General features: G+C 43.6%; 1 protein-coding gene across 3 annotated transcripts in view; it reads right to left on the bottom strand.

Annotated features, from left to right (window-relative positions):
• Positions 1 to 17,155, bottom strand: part of MCPH1 (microcephalin 1) — a 269,778-nt gene that overhangs the window by 204,038 nt on the left and 48,585 nt on the right. For all 3 annotated transcript variants that reach the window (XR_006201405.1, XM_042934174.1, XM_042934173.1), the window contains exons 7-9: positions 14,683 to 14,769; positions 10,851 to 12,164; positions 350 to 459 (exon numbers count right to left, since the gene is read on the bottom strand). Coding sequence is in view for 2 of the 3 variants with exons in the window: in XM_042934174.1 (XP_042790108.1) it covers positions 350 to 459; positions 10,851 to 12,164; positions 14,683 to 14,769 (1,511 nt within the window). In the remaining variant the exon portion in view is untranslated. The remainder of the gene's footprint in view (positions 1 to 349; positions 460 to 10,850; positions 12,165 to 14,682; positions 14,770 to 17,155) is intronic.

The following is a 17,155-nucleotide window of genomic DNA, read 5'->3' as shown; positions in this document are numbered from 1 at the left end:
CTGTTTTGGATTCTTCCCCTCCTGCCTCGTGAATGTTGATTCACATCATAAAACATCAATTGTTGGCACACCCCACACCCTCAGCCTGAGAAAAGCTGTTGGCATTTTCACAAGCAAGAAATGCATTGGCAAAGTGGTGGCAAAGCTTCTTCGACAACATTAGCTCTCTTTCCTGAATGTAACCAACGCTCTCATTTTTACTGCCAGAGTTTTCCAACATCCATCTGTATAATTAATGGTTTAAATAAAGCACAAGCTGGACAGACTAGTTTATGTGACATTAACCCAGAGTAGAACATTATGATGTAGTAGCATTGGAAAGTTTAAAATAATATTTTCACACACCAACCTTTTGGCCTCTCCCTCTTTTCTTTGATTTCTCATGAGGTCTGGCGAGATCCTGACAGCCCTCCAATGAGCCATCTAACACATCAGGCCTTGCTGGTCCGTTTTTAACACCTGGAACCCAAGAGGATTTGAAGATTAGTTAGAACTTCACACGGACTGAATACTAATGCAACTTAACCAAAATAAAAATTTAAAAATTAATTTATGCACACTGGTAACACCAAAGTACTATTCTCTTAAATAAACACTGCGTACGTCTTGCTCTTTGAAGGTCTATTTAGAATTCTCAGTTTATTCCACTACAATCTCCCAAGTGGAATTCACTTAACTCAAAGGTCAGGAATAATTTTGCCTGTCAGGTGACAATGTACCAGTTCTACGGTATCCCATCCATCCAGCAGGCGATGCAAGAACATGTATGCCCACACCTTACGTACGCACTATTCAAACTCCCAACTTGTGAACTTTTACAAACCCAAAGAAAGTAGTTCTCTATTAGAGGAAATAAGTATTCTTAGCTCTGGGGTCAGATTTACTCTAGAAAACAGTCTAGAGTACAGTGCAAAGCTTTAGGTTTCCATCTGCAAGTGACAGATGATTCTACACCCCACAAATGTCCACCTTAGACCAGCATCTTGCCATGAAGACACATAAACCAAAAAGATATTTATCAAGTGAAACTGATTTCATTAGATGCTAAACAGTGTAGAAATCCTACACAATGCACAATGAAGTGTGAAATGACTACTTGGAATTGCTACAACTTGTAAGGTGCTCCTCTCCTCTCTTTCCTCCCAAAATAGTTCGCCTACTATGTGACTTAGTTGATATCTGGAAGGAAGACTAAAGAATACTAGCTACCACTTCTATGGTCTCAACAGGATAACACGTATAAAAGGCGAAAAGCAGCTTAGGGAACACTTATGTCCCAGCCACAGCCAAGTGATGGTAAGCCATCCCACACAACCCACCATCACCATCATCCAACCCATCAGTCATTGATGCTCTTATCAACAATGCCTAATCATCAGGGGTTGCCCACTGGAGAGGCACACTGATCCTTCTCTTAGGAAGCTTACAACCCAACAGACCAATGTCGATACTGAAAGCGAATATAAGGCAAAAACAATCTACATGCCATAAGAAGCAAAAATCATATAACGTGAGAATGACTGCTTTGCAAATATTTCAAATAAAATAAAAGGCTCTAATAAAACAGATGCGGTTGACTTTGGAGGGTCTGATTTGAAAGTTTTAATCGTCTTTCAAAAATGGGATTCTAGCTGAGTGAAAACACATGCACAACAATGGTTAAATACTGTCTTGAACTCAAACTAATTGCTGTTATTTGCAACTTGAACCCTAAAAATGTTTTAAGGTCAGGTTCTGATCCACTTTGTACTAAACCCTAATACTAAATCCCTTTTGGAGACTGAAACCAATCACATGCGGACCCCACTAATCTCCTTGAAGATCTTCGGTATTTGAGGTATATTCCACTTCTTTCCCGGCAGGCTACAGACAGACGTTACTTGAGATGAATTAGTGGGCCATGTATTGTGCAGTTTACAGTCTGCTCTAAGATCCAGCCATGCTAAGTTTCTTTCACTCATTTTGAAGGTAAGGGTATCTATCTATTTATGCATTACTTTCCGAGACACTCAACCACCACTTTTTGAGAACTTCTAATGCCTAGGGCAGGACATGGATACGATGTTTTTTAAGATCTAAGATTATGAGTAATTAGAATAGAATATTATTTGTATCCACCATTCAAATCGAAAGTTTACTCAGAGCAAGAGTATATGAAAATAAGAAAAGCAGAGGACTACAGATATAATTTGGAAGCCAATGCACCCCTGTTGTTGCACGAGTAAGTATGCTGCTTGCTAGAGTATCTATGTCAAAAAGATTGTGTTACAGCCACATGCCTCAGTGCTAGCCAAGAAACAGACTGTGAAGCATTTTGTAAACAAAGATCTAAAAAAATGGATCACGGACTTTTAAAACTTAAGGCTGATACTGCTAATGACACATTTTCATTTTCATACATCACATAGCAACAAAACGATACGAGTTCAGATCTTCCTCCCCTTAAGATGGGGTTACGTCCTGATAAATGCATTGCAAGTTGAAAAAACTGGAAGTCGAAATGCACTTAACACGCAGTCTACAGAACATCATAGCTTAGGCTACGCTTAGCCTAACCAGGCTCAGAACACTCAGCAAGAGGCTACATACAGCTGGACAATAGTATCTAACACACAGCAAGTGATGTGTTGACTCTTTCATGTAATTTAATGAATACTGTACTGGAAATGACAGAGAGAATGGCGGTATGAGGGGGTGGCCGTCAGTATGATGGCCATTGACCATCATGATTATGTGGCTGCCTGGGGGCTATGGCTCACTGTGCAGCGCCCAACGTCACAACAGAGTGTGCAAAGAGTTTCCTACTGCATATCCTCGCGGTACACTGCGACAGCCCCAGGAACCATGCAAATTCAAAACTCTAAGTACGGTTTCTACTGAATGTGTGTTGCTTTCACACAGTAGCAAAGTCAGAAGATTATTAAGTCAAATCATCCTGAGTTGGGAACAGGCCTGTCTGAGTTCTTGTGTGATTATGTAAAAGAACATTTTCACAAGCTCAGCTATGGCAAGTTGCTACTATGTTGTCTTTAAGGATGTTTCTGAAAAACCACAAGCAGCTGAAAGTGCAAAGTAATTGTAAAAGCTGGTAGAAGAGAGAGGCGGGTTGTTATTCCTTTCCACAGCCCAGCAGCATGTTTCCTTCCCAGCTTCCTGCTCTCCTGCCCGCCCACCCACCGCGACCCCCTCCCCCATGGCTCCCGCCATTTGCTCCAAAGCTGGTTTCTCAAGGAGGTCATCAGCTGTCCTCTCTCTCCCAAGGGTGGTCTGAGCACGCCCCACAGTCATCCACTACTCAACGGTCCCAATTCCATGCCTCTTGCCAGGAGGCTTGATACACCCAACTGCCTAACAGACCTCTATCTTCAACGTCTCCGAGAAATTTCAATTAACACAACCCTGGGCCCTGTGTGACAAACGTTTTATCAGCCATCTACGTATCAAGGTTGTAAATCCTAGACTCCTGTCTCTCTCCTCACTGTCATCTCAACTTCATGACACAAGTGATTCACTTAGTTTTCAAAAAGTGATCAAATACAGAGAGAAGAGACCAGAACTTTTACTGTTAAGTTACACTGCCCGGATTTCAACAATTAGAAATTTGTTTGGGTCAGGGCGCCTGGGTGGCTCGGTGGGTTAAGCGTCCGACTCTTGGTTTTGGCTCAGATCACGATCTCACGGTTGGTGAGTTCGAGTCCTACATCGGGTTCTGTGCTGACAGCACGGAGCCTGCTTGGGATTCTCTTGTCTGACTCTTTCCTGCGCATGTTCTTTCTCTCTCTCTCAAAAAAAATAAAATAGAATAAATAAACATTAAAAAAAAGGGAATTTGTTTGGGTTAACAGTATCATCAAAATACAAACACACCAAGGAAGGTTGGAAAGTGAACTCATTCACTTCTCCGTGTGAATGAGTTAAGTCACTACCTCTGCTGCACCTATCGGGGTTAAGAGGTGGTTTTGATACTAAGTGAAAATAAATCACTTTGGAGGCGGAACCAGGCTAAGGCAGCATAAGGACAAATGTATATAACCTAAGTGCTAGGAAAAGGAAAGAGACGAGAAAATGGATGTTGAGACAACCATTAAACTCCTTAGAAGAAACCTGGTCCGTGTGGTTGTTGTACCCTTACTTCCAACACCTAACCTCCTGCGAACTTTACTTTCCTACTTCCAAGACACAAGACTAATTAATACTAGTACGAGTAGTACATCTAAGCACTCAGTATTGATACAAAACACTCTGCAAAATCAACTACATCGAAGATGAAAAGGCTTCTGAAGCCTTTTCTGATTCTGATTCAAGAATCCATATATTGGACAGGTACAACCATACCCCTAAATCTGAACAATATCCCCCCAGGGAATTTCTCCTGAGTCTCTAAAATCTTAATATTATGAGTCATTTAAGAACAACCTGGAATGCAAAGTCTTAAGACTGTGGAAAGAGCCTTCAAAGACACCTAGGAAAAATCCTTTCCATATAGACTTCTGGGGTTTGGGATACATGCAAAATATTCATGTGTTCGACACAAAAAAACCCTCACAGTTTCTAACAAAAGAACATATATATTTTTTTCGTCCAATGAAACATCAAGTTCACTTTACAAATACAAAAACAAATCTAATCATGATCATCAAAAGATGTGGAATCTTTTCCTTTATAATCACTATGAAGATCATTAAAATTTATTAAAAATTTTTTTTAATGTTTATTTATTTTTGAGAGAGACAGAGACAGAATGCGAGTGGGGGAGGGGCAGAGAGAGAGGGAGACACAGAATCCGAAGCAGGCTCCAGGCTCTGAGCTGTCAGCACAGAGCCTGACACGGGGGTCGAACTCACAACCTGCGAGATCATGACCTGAGCCAAAGTTGGACGCTCAACCGACTGAGCCGCCCAGGCACCATTAAAATTTATTTTAATATGTAAAGTAATGTTAATACCATATAGCCTTTCCCACAGGGAGTAATTTCTCCATCTTTTTAATTCCCTGATACTTGCATACAGATTATCTTGACTGTATCTTCCCTACTTGTCTTAGTTCCTTAAGGGAAAGGGATAGAACTTTACAGCAAACTTACTTCCCCTTGTATTTATCCCAGTATCTGGGACACAGTAGGTGAAGAGCAGTCATAATAAGGAATAAATGAATTGATGAAAAAATCAAACAATCAACAGGTTGTAATCCCTTCCTTATGGCCAGCCTTTCTGTTAAGGCTGACTAACCCACATTGAGTGGTTGGGTTGCTTACCTGCAGTGAGTGTACTGGCAGGTCTGGGAGAGAGGGTTGAGAGAAACAGTCTTCTCAAAACATGTGTATTACTTGAATTGTCAAAAGGTGCAGTCATTACTCTTCAATTTAAAGTATTTAAGGGGCACCTGGGTGGCTCAGTTGGTTAAGTGCCCAACTGTTGGTTTCGCTCAGGTCATGATCTCGCAGTTCATGGGGTTCGAGCCCTGCGTTGGGCTCTGCACTGGCAGTGTGGAGCCTGCTCAGGATTCTCTCTCTCTCTCTCCCTCTCTCTCTCTCTCTCTCTCTGTCCCTCCCTCACTCTCTCCCTCCCTCTCTCAAAATAAATAAAATTTTAAAAAAATATTCAAGAAATACGTGTTTATGTATACCTATGTATTTGATACAATAGTAATTCACAATTTCTCTTGAATGAATACTCAGAATATGTGAAATATTGAATAATATCTAAATGCCTATGATTTGATGGGCTGAGTTCTTACTAGGTATATGTGAAATATTTTTAATTCAATTAAAAAAAATAGTATATCTCCTACTGAGATTATCAAACTTTCTCATTTGGTTGCAAAACATACCTGAAATAAAAAAACACTTCTCTACCTTAGGATTATGAATTATGAAGAAATACACAAAAATGTACCTTTTACAAATCACATAGCATTTCTGCCTCTAAACCCCATATTGAACCATATTAATCATTGTCTAAGCAGACACTACTATTCATTATGCTACTTTTTCCTTCAAAGTCAGGATGAAGCCTTGTAATTCCTTCCCAACCAAGAGGCAATGGCCCCGAACCAACTGAAGTCAGCACAGACACCATTTGTTATTTCCATCTCTGGGATTAATGCACTAAGACAGAACAGCGCTGTATTATGAAGGCTGTAGTGCGATTTAAAATATCTACTTCAGCAGGGACTGTACGATATGACGTATGTGTGCTAATTTACCTCCATCCAAACACCCACTCCAGTGGTCAGTTAACAGGTTAACAAATACCACACTCAAGAGACAACTCCTAGAAATCCTTCTGCCCAATTATTATTAGACCTTTTGCTAACTGGCAAAATAGATCAAAGAAATGAGTTATACTTGGTGGGGTCATCAGTTTGTCAATCAGCATAACCCTTTCTCTGGTTGAATCCATAGATTCAAGAAAACTGGACTGGCTAATATATTACAGGGGGTCCCCCCACCCATGCATGAATAGGGCGTAATAATCAAGCAAAAGCCACAGCTTGTGTTCCTGGGGGTGATAATATTCAAGACTTGGTCCCCTAAATGGCCGTATGACAAACCGCAGGGTCAAAGTAGATCTGGTGGCCTGATGCTGACGAGGTTACAGAAACGTCACCCTAGAATTTTGTAGGCGGCTCGTATGTATTTCAGGCAAGGTATGGAAGGTTCATCTGATGGACAAGACCGGTGAGTTTAGCATACAGTTTGCTTTGTGGACAGTTCTCCACCTACGTGCCAATAAACGTCTGTGTGTCTGAGACGAGGAGTGCCAACTTTCACCAGCCTCCGACACTTGTATTACTTATGAAAAAGAATCCAATAGTTGTACGTGACCAAACTGCTGGGATATGGCACGCGTCTGTAGTGACAGGTAAGATTTTTTTCAAGCACAGCAAAGAAGAAGGTTATCCATTGAACCAGTGGACAAGAGTGAAGGTGTGGCTACGAAAAGAATTTCCTTCCGCTTTTGCCAACGGCCATGTGGCCTCACTGGAACCCCTTGAGCCACCTTTGCCATTGAGAAACAAGTAGGAGCTGACCGTGAGCTACTTCAAGATGACCAGGCAGCTACTTGGCAATTGAAACCAATTTCGGGAGGTGGTCGGAAGGTCCGTGGTTAGCGGCGGCACGGCTGCTGGAAAGCCGTCTCAACAGGTGAGTCACGTCAGGCAGCTCTCTACACTTTCCGTCCGAAGTGAAAACGTTACGTGACATCTCCATCCCATGCAAATTCGACGTGGACAGAACTCCTGCACCTGAGCTGCACCTATTTCTGGGTTTTTTAGACCCTGATGCAAGAACAAAGGGAATTTATTTTGACGTCCACTCGACTGCACAACTGACAAGCTTCCACCTATCTTCGTTGGAAGTGACTAATTTGCTGTGTAAGACACACACTAAAAGGCACGTATCAAGTGAAAAGTCTCACAGATTTCCATAAATGCCTTATATACGATGAATGTGCTTGATGAAAACCATCTGCTTATGGGCTGATATCAGTATCTGGCCGTACCTATCTGTCTGAAAAGGCGTGTTCGAAAGGAAAACATAAAATTTTATTGTACATCTGCCTCAATAAATGTTTGCAATCCATTCTGAAGATACGAATGCATCATCTGAATCCCAATCAAAAGTAATTCCACTCCCAAAAAACAGAATTCTGTTCTTCTCATTAGGCCTGTATTACAAAAAAAAACTGCACTCAACATATTTGAGTTTTGTCAATAAAAATTTTGTAAAAATGTCTTTTCTTCTCTTTGTGTAAATAGCCACGTGTCTTGATTTTGCTTTCTGGTCCACAAAGCCTGAAATAGTTACGATCTGATTCCTTACAGAAAAAATCTGCGGACCCCTGAAATGGACTAAAGAATGAAGTAAATCTATTGCTCTAGTGATACTGATATGGAAATATCTGACATTTTAAAAAAGCAAACCTTAAGGCAACAAGATGATATAATCCTATTTTTGCAATAAAACCCCTTTGTAACATCTACCCTCACACCCTCACTGGGCACCCTCACACACACACACACACACACACACACACACACACACACACACACACAGTCTCGAAGGAATTACAGTGAACCAGTGACAGCAACTGCTTCTGGCAGATGCTCCACAACCAGTTGGTTCACGAAGCATCCAGGGTGACGTGCAACTGAGAAAGCCCATCTGGTGACTCCCCTGTTTAAAACCCCCAGGGGCTTCTCAATCACACTTCAAAACAAAACAAAACCACTCCAAGTCTTGTCAGGTACTGGAGCCCTGGGGATCTGGCTCCTGGCCATCTTTCTAGCTCATTTCCTCCCAGGCTTCCTTCAGCCCAATGAGCTGCAGCTGCACTGGCCTCGGTGCAGTTCCTGCAAGCACTTTCTACCCCAGGGCATTTGTACTTGCTGCTTCCTCAGGCTGAAACATGATTCAAGCAGTCATAGGACTACCGGCTCTGCGATGTCTGGTCTGAGGTCTCAGGTCACCTTATCTAACTGCCCGCACTGCTGTGGTGCTGTGTATCATCAGGCTCACTGATTGACGTCATGCTTGCCTTCATCCACTGCGTCTTCCTCATTAGAACATGACCTCTATGCAGGGCACACACTGTTTGCTTCTCTGACATCTTCCAGCAAACTAGACAAGTGCCTGGGACACAACAGGTGCACAGCTAAGAGCTGTCATGGGAACTCACAGGAGGAGGTACCCGAGGAGAAGGAGAGCAACATTTACTCGAAGCAACTTCTGTTACTGCGAGCATATACTTTGTTTACAAAATTGTTCATAAAATTAGAGAATAAAAGTCTAAAATGAAAAAATTACTGGTTAATATGATTTCAGAGATTATTTAAAAAAAAATTAAAAGTTTCTCCCTCTGTTCCTGTTCTCCTCACATTTATTACTGACTCTTTCTGTAACTTGTGCTTGTAACCTTTAGTGCACACCTTCTACCTTCCATACCGACAAGGGCAATGAGTACAAGTGAACTGAAAGCAGAAATTGAAAAAAGACTTTTATTTCAACAAGAAGACTTGGAGGTACCGCTTCACGTACAGAGTATTTTTCCTGCTCCACAAGTGAGCACACAAGCAAGGTCTAGAGTAAGCTGCAGGCTCTGTGCTTCCACCCCCGTGGCAGTTTCCCAGACAGAGGTGGGACACCGGCTGAGCTGGTAACAGGCAATTTAAACCCATCAGTGGGTCTTGATTTTATCACAACAAAACAAAGGGATTTGGTTTAGGCTAGACAATACAGAAGTCTCTCCAGCCCTTCAATGCAATGATTTTCTGTCTTTGTGGAATGACATCAAACAAAGTGACCCTACAAGACATCCTTACATTAGAGGGCATAGAACGTTTGTTTCTCGGAGTGAAGTTCGGTCACACCAGGGCCCTGGCTGCACGCCGCTGTGTGACAGCCCACATCAGATGAGGCCGACATCTGCAGTCCCCTGGAGCACCCAGTGCTGGCCCCTCGGGGTTTTCCACGTGCTCCAGGCCCCAGGGGACTGTGGACGCGGGGGAGAGTGCTACAACATCCCACCTGCAGGGACAACCGCGCTCTTTCTGAATGACGTCGGGGCTGCGGGGTGCGCCTCATGTCTGCAACCAGCCTTTCGTCCCCCGAATTTATATTTTCACATCATTAAATATTATTCAAAGGCTTTAAAAATAAACAAGATAAAAACCGAAGAAAATGAGAATGTAAGCTTTAAGAACAGGATACTCTTAACTACCAAAATAATTCTATATATCTACTGTTTTATATTAACCTTAGAGTCAACATGATTTTAAAATAAATATTTTGAAAACACATACTGAGGCTAACACAACGTAAGATATAGTTTGTCAAATGTTATATATTTTCGGAAAGCTAAGATATTAAAAATATACAAAATTAATCCTCTGTGAGGCTATTCTGGGGACTTTATACCCAAGGAAAAGATCTACAGCAGTTATTATTTCAACCCCTATAACTTCTGCATCTTGAGAAGGTTAGTTAAAATCATAGGGTAAGCAGACAAACAATCAAGAATAAAGTTAGTCTTGTGGAAATTTCAGCTTCATCTTTCGGTAAACATGGTTAAAGTTCAAGATTTCATCACTTTTGATTGCTGAAATTTATCTGTGCTTGTAATCAAAGTGTAAAATAAAATGTCTTCTATTGTTGCTACTTTTGCTACAATTACACAGTTTATTACGATGGCTACAGTTAAATTACACACAGAAATAAAAGTCTATTTAAATCACAGCTTAAAGCAAACTTAAATAGAAGCCAACGAGGCCTGTTACGATAAACTTACCGAGCAAAAACGTTAAAAACATTTTTCTTTATAACTAACATTGCCCCAAGTTTCTTCAAAATAAATACTGCTAGCATATTTCCACACTTCCTTTCTCGTACCTTCTCTTTTCCTGGTGGAAGCAATGCTCCCACTGCCTTACTATCCTTCTAGCATCAAGAGCCTCAGTCCTGTGAGCAGAGACATGTTCAAACCCTCCGTCAGAATGCCTGTCTGCACGCCAGCCATGTTCCAGGAGGAGGCTGCACGCAAACAGGGGAGCACCTGCTCTGGATGACTTCGCACGTCAGGCTTCACTCACTCGTCACCCACATGGAAAGGCTTGGAGAAACGTATTCCTAACAGCAGATTGGACCAATGAGCCTAGAAATACCACAGGGCGGTGAGCCACCTTCTCCTAAAGAATCTATCATTGGAAAACATCAAACACCCGTTCTTTAAAAATAAAAAAAGGAAAAAAGCAAACACTTTAATTACGAAAAGGCTGTGGTGACTTCACAAGACGGACACACCGTCCCATATTCCCGTAACCAAGACACCTGGAAAAGGAGATTCACGTACTTTCACTGCATCCTCTGGACACATCTTCCCTCTGTTCGGCGGAGGTGTCCGCGGTGCAGCTGCCTACAAAACCCAGCCGGTCGTCAGGCTGCGTTCCACCGCAGGACTCCCGCTTCGTCCGAGGGCGGTCTTCTTTCTGCACGCTCCCCGCGTCCATCAGCTCTCTGGCTTCCGCGCTGCCCCCTTCCAGGGGACGTGAGTCCCTGTCAGGTCCTTTCCCGCCGAGCCTGTCCGCAGCAGGCAGTGCGTCGTGGAACAGAGAGTCTGCGCCATCTGGGCGCGTGCCCTCCCCTCTCTGAGCACCAGCCTGCGGACGACTCCCTGCGGCTTCCTCAGCGGCCAGGCAAGCCCACGCTGCGTTTGCTTTGTCACGTGTGGGTTTCTCAAGACTGTGGCGACTTTGTGCCGTTAAATCGCTCGTGGGGGCTGGGCTGGGATTCTTCCCAATGCAGGAGAAGTCAGACGTCTGCAGTATGTTCCTTCTCTCCCCCCGAGAGAGGCCTCTGCAGATGAAGAGAGCAGGGCCCGCTGACGACTGACACCCGGGGAGAAGACCGTCCGAGCTCCTCTCCTTGAGGTTGTCAGGTGAAAAGTAATCGTCGTACGAGGACACGCCGCAGCCAGGAGCCTGGGCGGCAGCCCCAGGCCCGAAGTGCAGGCGGTCCCCCGACGTGAGGAGCCACTCCTGTGACACGCCGGGTTTCCCACGGCATCTCTTCTTTAGTCTTCCTGTCGGGGACGAATCTGAGATCTCAGACTTTCTTCTTCTCTTCGCCGAGGAGCTCTCAGATCGTGAATGTCCCCAAGGTTGGCGTTCTGTCGCAGATAACGTAGGGGGCAGACCGTGTTTCATGCCAAACACCTCCCTGGGTGCTCCCCCGGACCACGTGTCGGGGGTGACCGCTTCACCCGCAGGATCCCTCTGCCGACTTACTTCTTGTTCTGAAAGACGGCCCGAGGGATTTTGAGGAGTTAACTGGCTGAGGTGACCAGCAGGTGCCGACGAGTGAACACTACCAGTCTTCGGTGAAGCTGAAGGACCAGCAGGTGCTGACGAATGAACACTACCGGTCTTCGGTGAAGCTGAAGGACCAGCAGGTGCTGACGAATGAACACTACCGGTCTTCGGTGAAGCTGAAGGACCAGCAGGTGCCGACGAATGAACACTACCGGTCTTCAGTGCAGGTGAAGAAACACACACACCACTTCTGCTTTCATCAACGACTTCTCCCACTCTCCTCTCCTGACTTCCACACCCTGAGTTTCCAGAAAGATTGTCAAAAGATGAGTCCAGGGCACCAGCAAAGGATTCATCTGGAAAACATCAATAAAGAATTAACTTTTAAGATGCTTTCAATTATTACAGAAGTAATTTTCAGTTAACCAATACATCTTAAACATAGCTACTGGTTAAAGACAGTATCAACCACATCCACCTGAGGACCCCTTTAGGACCAGCATTTTTCCCTAACAAACCCAGGCGTCAGCGTGCGCATGGACGGCACGGGGGGCGGGAGGCAGGGACAGACCTCCACCACCATCACGCTCACCTTCTGTACATTCACATGCATGTGCACATGTTTTCAGAAAGAGCATTGGCACCTTGTTCAATTCTCAAGAAGGTCAATCATTCTAAAAGGTTAGGACTAACACCATGGTCTAGGTCAAGTTCTAGCCTTTCGTGAACACAGCCCACCGACCCCCAGTCCTCCACTCAAAGCCTCATGTTGTATTTATATCCAACAGTGAACCACCAGGTAGATGGTAGGGTGCTGTCCTCCCTTGTGTCTTGTACATTTCTTGAGAGTAGTGCTAAGTTGACCGCCCCCTGTCTCCCGAAAACTGCAAGCGTGTGTGTCCCTCCAGGCCCTGCCTTCACCCCACACTTTAATCTGGGTAATTCCTATCCGTCCTTCAAACCCTCCCCCCACCCCTCGAACGTGCCTATCTCTGAACCCTCCCGCTGCACCAGGTCTGGTTGCACACATCCTCCTCTAGTACGCAGAATGCTGCCTGAATTTCCCAAAAGCAGGTGTCCTAGTGTTCTTATTATTCCTATCTGTCCCTCTCACTAAACTGGAAGTTCCCAGTGCACAGACACTATTTTCTGGCATCTGAGGCCTCGAGCCCCACAGAGGTGATCCACAGGGAGCAGCAAAGCCCACAGGGCAGGGAGGCGCTGTACCCACACCGAGTCAAGGAGCCTGTGTGTCCCTAAGTCAGGAGCAAGAAACAGAGGACACTTTTAATACCAGCAGCTGAAGACGCTTAGCACACTTTTCAAAAAGCTGACAAGCAGTGAGACATGTCATTGGGCATAAATTCTGAGGTCACACTGCCTAGGTTCAGGTCCTGGACTGGCCAATCACAAACTCTATGAACTTTTACGAGCTGCTTGACCTCGCTGGCCTAGTTTTCTCGTGAACAAAATGGGGGTGACAAGGGTAACCATTTAGTAGGGCTAGTGGGGGAGTTAAATGAAACACAATATGTAAGATACCCAGAACAGCACCTGTGACACAGGAAAAATGAAATCTGTGTTACATACTATTACTTGTGTCCAACTTACGTAAAATAAATCCATCAAGTGTGAAATAAAAAGAGATTATTTAAGATAAATGGGTAAATAATTCCAACACACACCAAACAGATTATAAAATAAGCCACACATGGGACACCTGGGTGGCTCAGTTGGTTAAGCATCCGACTCTTGATTTCGGCTCAGGTCAGGATCTCACAGTTCGTGAGTTCGAGCCCCGCTTCCACCTCCATGCTGATGGCACAGAGTCTGCTTGGGATTCTCTCTCCCCCTCTGTCTGCCCCTCCTGAGCTCTCTCTCTCAAAATAGATAAATAAACTTAAAAAAAAAAAATAAGCCACACATGAAAGGGAGCTGTAGTTTGAACTCCTAATACCTCCACACTGTTCTGTCATCTATCCCTGCTGTGACTTTCATAGGATATTCTGTAACATTTCAAGCACTTTGAACAGTTAGCTCTTTGCGGGGGTCACTGATTCTTATTTGGGTCCTACTGTCAGCTAAAACTAGGTGGTTATATCACATTTCTTAAAATGTACTCAAAGGAAAGCTATAAGCATGAAAAATGATCATTCAAAGCATAACACAGGCTTCCACATTTAAAAGGTGTATGTATAATACATAATTCTAATTCTATTCTAATACTTGGCTAAAATGTTTTTTCGTTGTTTATGTATTTTTGAGAGAGACAGAGCACAAGCAGGGGAGGGGCAGAGAGACAGGGAGACACAGAATCCGAAGCAGGTTCCAGGCTCCAAGCTGTCAGCACAGGGCCCGATGCGGGGCTCGAACTCACGAACCGTGAGATCATGACCTGAGCTGAAATCAGACACTTGATCGACTGAGCCCCCCAGGAGCCCCTCCAATACTCTGCTTCCAAACAGAAATCCATCTATCTTCTAAATTTCTCAATGATCTTTCCACACCTCACGGACACTCCTTGTAGTCATGATATATGGTGTGAAACGAACAGCCCTGTGTTGTCAGTAACACAGTCTACAATGCATGCGAAATAGTACTTATAGCACGGATTTTTTTTTTAAACAATGAGCAATAGTTTCTGTGCCAAGAGAGCAAATGCCTGGGAGAAAAACTGTTAGAATCCCAGGTGATTTAACTGATGAAATTTCTCATATGCTAATTGCATTACAATACCTATTTTTTATTACCTAATTCCAGTGAAATTCATGAATTCTAGTTTTTAGCTGTTCTTCACATCAGAAGAAACTCCAAATACAAAAATCATAATATTCTCAAAGTTTAAATATATCACAGAAAAGAAAATAACTTTACCTGAACACAAAGTATCACGTGAAATGTTCCAAGCTTCACACGGGGACTTAAATGGGTCATCGTGAGACTTCTCAAGCAGCTGGGAAGCTGAAAACATAACCGAACCCTTCATCAGATGCACCTCTGCCTCGTGGGAGCCCACGGCAAACCCACTGGTTCTGCTCTCCCACACCACACCAACATCGATTTATGCCTGTTAGTTCACACTCCCGACTTACTACAAAACGGTAAGCACAGAAAACTCTTACTCAAATCTACTGCAGATGGTGAGATTCGTAAAAACTAATCTACATAAGTCATGTTTTTTTAATTTTATTTTTTATTTTTATTTTTTTTATCTTTGAGACAGAGAGAGACAGAGCATGAGCAGGGGAGGGGCAGAGAGAGAGGGAGACACAGAATCCGAAGCAGGCTCCAGGCTCCGGGCTGTCGGCACAGAGCCTGACGTGGGGCTCGAACTCACGGACTGTGAGATCATGACCTGAGCTGAAGTCGGATGCTAAACTGAGTCACCCAGGAGCCCCTACATAAATCATGTTATAAAAAGGATTAAATTTAGGATAATTAGAGTTAGAAGAGATTTTGAAAAGTTAGTTTGCCTGGGCCTAAGCAGAAGCCCAACACAGGTAAACAAATATTCTCAATTCATCTTGTTGTCTGATAGTCAAGGCTCCTTCTTCTAGAACCAACAGTTAGCCCTGTAACTAGAGCAGCAGTTCTAAGCCCTGGGCATCTTGGCTCCCAGCGGGTGACGGTCACATCTGCAGACATCACTGGATGTCACGTGGGTGTGACCTGAATACTGCTGGTGTGCAGTGAGTGGGCAGAGGCCAGGGATGCTGCGAGACACCCTGCCAGTCACAGGACAGCACCTTCCCACCACCCCTCACGTGCCCTCAACAAAGAATTGATCAGCCCAAAATGTCGATAGTGTCAAGGATGAGAAACCTCAGAGATTTCACAGAAAAAATCCAGGACATCAATCACTTAACAAGTAAGGACACAAATATCATCTTCAAAGGCTGTGCAGACAACAAACCAGAAACAAGAAAGATGTTTTGGTCTCATACCCAAAGATGTTTGTTAAAAAGCCTCACAGCATGCTTTCTTGAGGAAACATAAGCAGACAATTTAAACCAAGATAAGAGAGGTGAGCACAGAGAGAAGTGTTTCAGATGTTGAATTCTGAGCTGTGCTGGATGCAGTCAAGTGGCAGAATTCACACCGCAAAGTAACAGCACAACGCTTGAGGCATATAAAGTATACACGTGATGAGACAGTGAGCGGAACACTGCTCGCTCCCTAGCTCCACATCCACGCCCCCCTCCTCTTAACAACAGAAACCTCATTCTATCAGTGTAGCCACGCTCTCGTAAAAGACCGTTTTCAGCCTTGTTTGTAGTCTCCTTCTCAGGCTAAATCTACTACAGTCCCCCTTGGCTGTCATCCTGGGTGACACTGGTCATCAGGCAAATCAAACTACGTGGATGAACACAATACAAAGGACTGTGCTTTATTTCTTGGATTATCTGGAGTCGTTTTTTGCCTCTACAGTTCTCTAGACATAAATGCTTACAACCAAGAAGAGCTGTAAGCCTGAGTCCTATTGGATCGAACTTCTGGTATACCAGGTTGCCCACAGGAAGCTAGCTCAGCTGGGAGGCACAGACATTTTAAAGCAGAAGCCAGGCACCAAAGAAGACTAAGCAGAAAAATGAGACACAAGACTCTTGAAAACCACGGAATAGCCACCCTATGACTTGTGCTTAGGACTCCTTTGATGTGGCGGAAACACGCACCTGTATCTAATCTGAGCCACTGGTTTTGTTTGTTACATGCGGCCAAAGCTAACCTTAACCGATACAGGTGCCCACTGCACATTCACATACAAATATAAATTCAAGATAGGCTGAAATAAACCATAAAGGTAACAGGAAAAGACACACAACAATTTTAAAACCTTGTGGTGGGGGAGTTCTGAGCGTCAGGGGAATCCTGGATGCCCTAAGGAAAAAACGAACAGATTTGTCTACATTAAATGTAATGTTTCTGCTTCATAAAAGTTACTGCATGTTAAATGAGAAAACAAAAGATTTTGAGTATTTCAATCAACAGTATATTTACTGAGTTCCTACTACGAATGCACACTGGGCTCCACGCTAGCCACGAGAAAATGTTGCAACATATGACGATTATTGTGCATGATATAAAAAAGACCCCTACAAATCAGAAAAACAGGCAACTGGACAAAAACATATAATTCACAAAGATAATGCAAAAGTTGTAATTACTGATAGAAACAATAACATAAAAATACGTTCCTCTCATAAAAAGTGACCTCGAAAGCTAATTAAACAAAGAAATGCGGTTTTTCTATCCCAAACTGAAAAAGATACGGAATCACACCATTTTCCCAAACCTGGAGAAACTGGCTCATAAACAGCGGGCGACGGTAAAATGCCATTTTGAAAGG

Source organism: Panthera leo, chromosome B1 (assembly GCF_018350215.1).
Source record: "Panthera leo isolate Ple1 chromosome B1, P.leo_Ple1_pat1.1, whole genome shotgun sequence".
Lineage (NCBI taxonomy): Eukaryota > Metazoa > Chordata > Mammalia > Carnivora > Felidae > Panthera > Panthera leo.
The sequence above is the reverse complement of the archived record's forward strand: the minus strand, read 5'-3'. Positions and strand labels throughout refer to the sequence as shown.